The sequence below is a fragment of the Panthera uncia genome (assembly GCF_023721935.1).
Source record: "Panthera uncia isolate 11264 chromosome C1 unlocalized genomic scaffold, Puncia_PCG_1.0 HiC_scaffold_3, whole genome shotgun sequence".
NCBI classification, from domain to species: domain Eukaryota; kingdom Metazoa; phylum Chordata; class Mammalia; order Carnivora; family Felidae; genus Panthera; species Panthera uncia.
The window spans coordinates 28,155,344-28,162,678 of NW_026057584.1; the positions used below are offsets into that span (position 1 = coordinate 28,155,344).

General features: G+C 46.6%; 1 protein-coding gene across 1 annotated transcript; it reads left to right on the forward strand.

Annotated features, from left to right (window-relative positions):
• The first annotated feature begins 1,269 nt into the window (after positions 1-1,269).
• LOC125910882 (gamma-crystallin F-like) lies at positions 1,270-3,730 on the forward strand. Its single transcript, XM_049614439.1, has 3 exons — positions 1,270-1,278; positions 1,370-1,612; positions 3,458-3,730. Exons 1-3 carry the CDS (start codon positions 1,270-1,272, stop codon positions 3,728-3,730), a joined length of 525 nt encoding a protein of 174 aa, XP_049470396.1.
• Positions 3,731-7,335: the final 3,605 nt, after the last annotated feature.

The following is a 7,335-nucleotide window of genomic DNA, read 5'->3' on the forward strand; positions in this document are numbered from 1 at the left end:
ATATATATATATATATATATATATATATATATATATATATATATATAAAGCAAGCAAGCAAGCAGTGGTTTTCAACCAGTGTTGATTTTGCTTCCCCAAGGAACATTTCTAATGTCTCGAGATATTTTTGGCTATCACAACTAGGAGAATACTACTAATATCTTGTGGGTTGACGCCAGGGATGCTGTTAAGCATCCTTAAATGCACAGGACAACTACCCCACCACAGAATTTTTTGACCCAGAATGTCAAGATAGTGTGAGGCTGAGAAACTCTGCTCTAAAGAGAGCTGAGTTAAACTCTGCTCTGAAGGAGCCACCAGGGGTAGAGGTGGGGGCCTTGGCGGAGTCAGAGCCTTAACTACAGAGCAACCGCGGCTTGCCCAGGGCTAGGAAAGGTTAAGATTGTAGGATTTTTAACTTGTTACATTTGCATGTTAACTTGTATTCATCAGCAGCTAGAACTAACTAGCTTAGCACCTACTTTGCAAAATTATTAGTTAAATAGAAAGCTACAGAGTAAGAACAACAAACTTGCACCTCATGAATTCCAAAGGTGAGGGTTTCCTGGCCAGAGGTGCCCCAGCTGAGGCTCCAGAGATGGCTCTGGTCCCGCCCAGCGTCCGGGGAGCAGAGCAGAGGCCAGGTGCCTACACAGCATGCTTTCTAGGGGTCCAAGCCCCTATCACCCCTCCTCAAGTGTGTCAGCATATCTGCTGTAGCCACTTGCCAGTCTCTAGGTTCAGAGACGGGACCTCTTGGAGGGAAATCCCATCTAATTTCAAACGTATTGTGGAGAAGGCGGTTCTTGTCCCTGCTCCAACCCTCACTCCAAGGAAATGCTCTCTAATCCAGGTGCCTCACGCTGGGGCCTATGCTGACCTCGGTCTCAGTCACTACCCGGCCTTGGTAGTCAAAAAGGAAATCATTCTGAAACTGTAAAAGATAACCCAAATACCTCATTACAATTATTAACTGGCTAAGGGCCTTTGCTCAGTTCCAAATTCCTAAACAGGCTTCATTTAAAGGCCCCACAGGCACCAAGTGACAGTTTTAACGCGGGTCATCAGTTCGAAAGCACTGGAGAGTCTAAGAGGAAACATACAATAAGTCCCCCACCCCACCCCCGCCGTCATTATATAGAAAAGAGCGAGAGAAAATCCCCTCCTCACCCCGCGGGCCCCTTTTGTGTTGTTCTTGCCAACGCAGCAGCCCTCGTGCTATATAGACCCGCGCGCCGGCGGCCCATCACTGACCTCCATCCACCAGCCATGGGGAAGGTGAGCCCAGCGCAGCCGCAGGCCGGGAGGGGCCCCCGCGCCCCGGGGCTGGGGGCCAGGTCTCTGAGCCTTTCCTCCCCTTGCCTTGCAGATCACCTTCTACGAGGACCGGGGCTTCCAGGGCCGCCACTACGAGTGCAGCAGTGACCACCCGAACCTGCAGCCCTATTTCAGCCGCTGCAACTCCATCCGCGTGGACAGCGGCTGCTGGATGCTCTACGAGCAGCCCAACTACTCGGGCTGCCAGTACTTCCTGCGGCGAGGGGACTACCCGGACTACCAGCAGTGGATGGGCCTCAGCGACGCGGTCCGCTCCTGCCGCCTCATCCCCCACGTGAGTCCGGCCCCGCGGGCCCCGCCGAGCCCCGGAGCCACATGGGTGCTCCAGAGGCGGCATTCGTCGTGCAGGGTGGCGGCCTCCTTTGGCTGCCTCTCGCCATGGTCTCCTCTCCTTTGTCAACATCTCTAAGCTTTCCTTCCACTGCAGAAGTATGCGAGGGGACGCTTCTCTTTTAAAAGTTCATTCTGCTCTGCTACAAGTAAACTCACCTCTACTGGGAGAAAGTAGGGCACCCGGTCCGTTCAGAGAGTCTATGCCCCAGGCGAGGCGGTGAATAAGCAGCACGTTAGCACCTTTGCATCAGGTGGCCTGGGCTACTTCCTGGGGCTCTCTCTCTCTCTCTTCTTCTGTAGAATGTGAAGGCGGCTAGCTCACAGGGCTGGAACGAGGGTGAGAGGTGGGCACCTGGCAAGCCTCCCCTCCCCCAGCCACCACTGTTAGCATGAGCCTCCCGCCCTGCTTCCCGATCAGGCAAAACAAGTGGCCGACAGTGTGATTCCAGCCGCTCCGGCAAAGCCCGCCGTTACCCAAATAAAGCCCCAGCGGCCTGGAATTCTGCAGTTAGGGATTCTCTAACCTGACTGCGACCCAGTCCTGTGGAAAAGGTACCGCTCCGGCCACGTCTGAAACCCCCTCGGAGGGTTTAACGCCTTGATAAGACCCAGCCCAGCACGAGGAGCCTGAAAACCTGGGTTTCCACGTGCCTGCCCCGACCTTCCACGTGACACGCTGAGAGCTCTAGTCACAGGCTTCTCCTAAAAGAAGAAACAGGTGTGGGGCTGGTGTGGCGACCAAATCACGTGATGTACATGTGGGTCCTTGACGACCATGGAAGATTCCTCACTAGCAGCCCTTAATGCTGCAGGATGATTGCTCGGGAGAATTTCCTGTTTATTACCTAAAGCAGATTTGCAGGAGCATATCCTAGAGCTGAGAATTGAAGCTAATCTTTGTGATGGCTCTTGCTTTTCAGGATCTTAGAGAAGCAGGGCTTAAAGGAGAAGGGAAGGGTTTTAGGATTGCCTGGACTGGACTCTCTTCTTGAATTGCCACCAGTCTGTGACTTCCCCTGAAGGAAACGCAACTTGACTTCCTTTCCCACTAGCTTCTTCTAATACTGTTGAGATTCAAAATTATAACTTTTTTTTTTCCAGGGATCATTTTAAAAAATTTATTTAAATAAATATATATAAATTATTACTTATATATAAATAGTATATAACATATAAATTTATAATACATAAATAATAAATTTAATTAATAAATTTAATAAATATATAAAATAAACATAAATTTTAAATGTATATGATATATATAAAATATACATAAATTATTACTTAAGAATGGTACTAACTAAGGGTGCCTAGGTGGCTCAGTCAGTTGAGCATCCGACTTCGGCTCAGGTCAGTGGGTTTGAGCCCCGTGTCGGGCTCTGTGCTGATAGCTCAGAGTCTGAAGTCTACTTTGGATCCTGTGTCTCCCTCTCTCTCTCTGCCCCTTCCCCACTCAGGCTCTGTCACTCTCTTTCAAAAATAAATAAACATTAAAAAAAAAAAAAGAATGATATTAACTAGGGCCAGTATGTATGGTTCATGTAGGTTGTGGTCTTAGCTCTAGGGAGCACCATACATCTCTTTACGCGAATGACACCTTCTTCAGTTCTGCAGTATACAGCCTATTCAGTTGCACACAGCTGCCCTGGTGTTGGCTATCTTTAAAATTTGTCATCTTTGATGTAGAAAAGAGAAGGGAACGTCCAGTCCTTTGGGGGTTGTGTCCCTGGTTGCTAAGGGCTAGATTTTCTGACTTTTCCTCATCTGCTAATTGCTGAACCCACAGACCAGCTCCCACAGGATCAGGATTTATGAGCGAGAGGACTACAGGGGCCAGATGGTAGAGATCACCGAGGACTGCTCCTCGCTTCATGACCGCTTCCACTTCAGCGAGATCCACTCCTTCCAAGTGCTGGAGGGCTACTGGGTCCTCTACGAGATGCCCAACTACCGGGGGCGGCAGTACCTGCTGAGACCGGGGGACTACAGGCGCTACCACGACTGGGGGGCCACGAGTGCCCGAGTGGGCTCTTTGAGGAGAGCCGCGGAATACTATTGAAATATTTTTACTCTACCTTGTTCTCCATCTGGAAGCTAATAAAATATTTCTTGTGTGTTTCCTGCAGTCACGTGGTCCTCTTTTCCTTTCAGTCTCCTTGGAAGGGCTCAGCAGAAAGGAAGCTGGGAATAATGTGGCTTTGCTTACACTGATCAGTGATATGTGGTATTATGTGCCCTTGTCGCAGCTCCTGCCTAAACACTTCCAGCTTTCTTTAAAATCCTTTTTTTTTTTCTCTAAAACAAAAATTGGAAGAGAGAATACATTATTTTGTGATATGGTTGCTTCTGTGACTGCTGACTGCTGAAGTTGTTGGAAGAAACTTTGAAATGAAAAGAGAAAGAGGTGAGGAAGAAAACAGAAGCCAGCCGCTAGCAAGCTGCTGCAACCTCCAAAAACCAAAAAGAGGTCACAGGCTTAGGGCAGCACGGTGGCATTTGTACAAGAGGGAAGTGGTTGCGTGTTGAACACATTCTGAACACAAAAATTCCCATCGGATTCAAGGTGCAGGAGAGGGTTGTCCTATGCCATTGGGCGGATGGAGTTCTCTTCAACCCAAACAGAGACAACTGCAGGAGAAGCACGTTTGGGGAGGGAAACCAGGTGTCCCATTTTGTGCAGGAGGAGTTTGAAATGTCCAGGAACATCAGATGGAGTTGTTGACCAGATAACTGCTTAGTGGTTAACCAGGCAACCAGCCTGGGGTTCAGAAGAGAGGCATGGGCTGGAGATCAACGTTTGCAAATTATCAGAGGGTAGATGGTATTGAAATTCACAAGATGGGATAGTATCCCCCAGGGCGTGTATATCAGTGAAACCTTGGGCACCCCAGCTTTAAAATGAATGCATGGGAGGGAGGACTAATAAATTATGCTAAAAGTCCGATGGCTTACACAATAAAAGCTTTTTCTTTTATTTAAAAAAATTTAATTTCACGTAAAAAAATAAAAGAGGTGTTTAAGAAACAAATGGTACTGACTTTTTAGCTAGTTCTTTTTTTTTCTTTTTAGAGAGAAAGAGAGCAAGCAGGGGAAAGGAAGAGACACAGAGAGACAGAGAGAGAATCCCAAACAGGTTCCACATCTATGGCAGAGCTGAACACAGGGCTCAATCCCACAAACCTGGGATCGTGAGCTGAGCTGAAGTCGAGTCAGATAGTCAGCTGACTGAGCCACCCAGGCACCCCTAGCTAATTCCTAAGAGTAGATAAATCCAGGGGTGCCTGCGTGGCTTAATCAGTTAAGCAACTGACTTTGGCTCACATGATCTCGCGGTTTGGGAGTTCGAGCCCTGTGTCGGGCTCTGTGCTGACAACTCAGAGCCTGGAGCCTGCTTTGGATTCTGTGTCTCCCTCACTTTGTCCCTCCCCTGCTCACACTCTGTCTCTCAAAAACAAACATTAAACATTTTTTTTTTAATTAAAAAAAAGAGCAGATGAATCTGGAAACATGGAAGTCAGCAGGAACAATGCAAACATAATTAGGAAAGTGGAATCGAATTGTTGTTTCATACCGCTTTCGGTTTTCTGACCATTACACTAGAGAGCACTATCTACCAGTTCATCAAAAATTTTGGGGGGCGCCTGGCTGGCTCAGTTGGAGGAGTGTACAACTGATCTCAGGCTTGTGAGTGTGAGCCTACACTGGGTGTAGAAATTACTTAAAAAATAAATAAATTTAAAAGGAAAATCTGGAAAACTGTATTGAATACTAAAAAAAAATCATGTGGTGCTTATGAACCCACATTTACAATTATTAAGAGAGAGATTAAGGACTTTCAGGCTTTAGTGAGAGTAGCAAAGGCCTGGTGCACAATCAACCACCCAGATTAAGTTAGGACAGCCTTTCTCCACCACACAGGCCTTGAGAATCACCCGGGCACTTTCAACACAGATGCCTAGACCTGGTGAATCAGGATCTCCAGGGAGTTCCCTGCGCACCTGTAGAGTTAACATGCTCCCCTGGCAAGGCTTATGACACTGAACATTTGGAAAACAGTGGGTGAAAGCCTTTCTTCCCAAAGTGTGGTCTGCACACCAGCCGCCCAGGGATGTCCTGGGAGCTTGCTAAAAATGTGGAACCTCAGACCTGAACCCAGACACGCGGAGTCAGAATCTGCATTTTAACAAGATCCCTAGATGGTTCTTCTTCTTCTTCTTTTTAAATGTTTATTTATTTTTGAGAGAGAGACAGAGACAGAGACAGAGACAGAGACAGAGACAGAGTGTGAGTGGGGGGGAGGCAGAGAGAGAGGGAGACACAGAATCCAAAGCAGTCTCCAGACTTTGAGCTGTCAGCAGAGAGCCCCCACGTGGACCTCGAACCCATCAACCACGAGATTATGACCTGAGCCGAAGTCAGACACTTAACCGCCTGAGCCACCCAGGAGCCCTGCTAGATGATTCTTATGTACACACCAATTTGAGAAACTCTGGGCTAATGAGCAGTGGTATCCCCTAAATCCAGTAGAGTATAGATCACTGTTTCTCATGTCTGGCTGTACATTAGAATCATCCACAGAGCTTTTAAAAATGCTAATGCCTGGGCCACGTTCCCAAAGGTTCTGAATTAATTACATCACTTTCCAATAATTTTTTTCTTCTTGGAATTTTTCTTCCAATAATTTTTTTCTTCTTCTTTTCTTTTTCTTCTGTAAGTTTTGTCAACTTACATATGCTTTTTGACTTATTTATTCTAGATTAGTCAAATATGCCCAGTATTTTAATAATGATGAAGCTTGATTGGAAAACAAGGTCTGAATCCAGGATCAAGATGGGGATCCCAACTTCTCCTCAAATTGAACTAACCCTAGGCACAGGCAGAGAAGTAATCTTGTTTTTTTCTATATTAAATATAATTTATTGTCAGATTGGTTTCCATACAACACTCAGGGCTCATCCCAACAGGTGCCCTCCTCCATGCCCATCACCCACTTTCCCCTCTTCCCCACCCCCCCATCAACCCTCGTTTGTTCTCAATATTTAAGTCTCGTATGGTTTGCCTCCCTCCCTCTCTGTAACTTCCCCCCCTTCCGCTCCCCCGTGGTTCTCTGTTAAGTTTCACAGAATCCACATATGAGTGAAAACCTATGGTATCTGTCTTTCTCCAGGCAGAGAAGTAATCTGACTGCGGGAAGATTCCCAGAACAACCCTGGCCCAGTAAAGCCACAGATAAACCCAGTGGATGTGAGACAATGATCGTTCCCCCCACTTTTTTTTTCCAGTGCTGTTGATTAGGCCGGCTGGAACCACCTGAGGACCAAGGAGATCTTTACCTTGCTTAGGAACAAAGTTTTTAGAACATGAAGAAATCCTTAGAACCTAGCTAAGTTTAAACTGTCTGCTGAATTTATTATTAACAAGACAGCTTTCCATTCACAAATCCTCTCTCTGTATCATGGTTCTCACATCTTTCTTACGGATTTTTGACTCCTGTATTTCTTCCTCTTTTTCTTTTTAAAGTTACTTATCTATTTATTTTTTTAAAAGGAAGACCCATTTTTATTTATTTGTTTTTTTAACTAAGCTTTACACCCAGCATGGGGCTTGAACTCACCCCCTGAGATCAAGAGTCACATGCTCTACCTGCTGAGGCAGCCACACGCC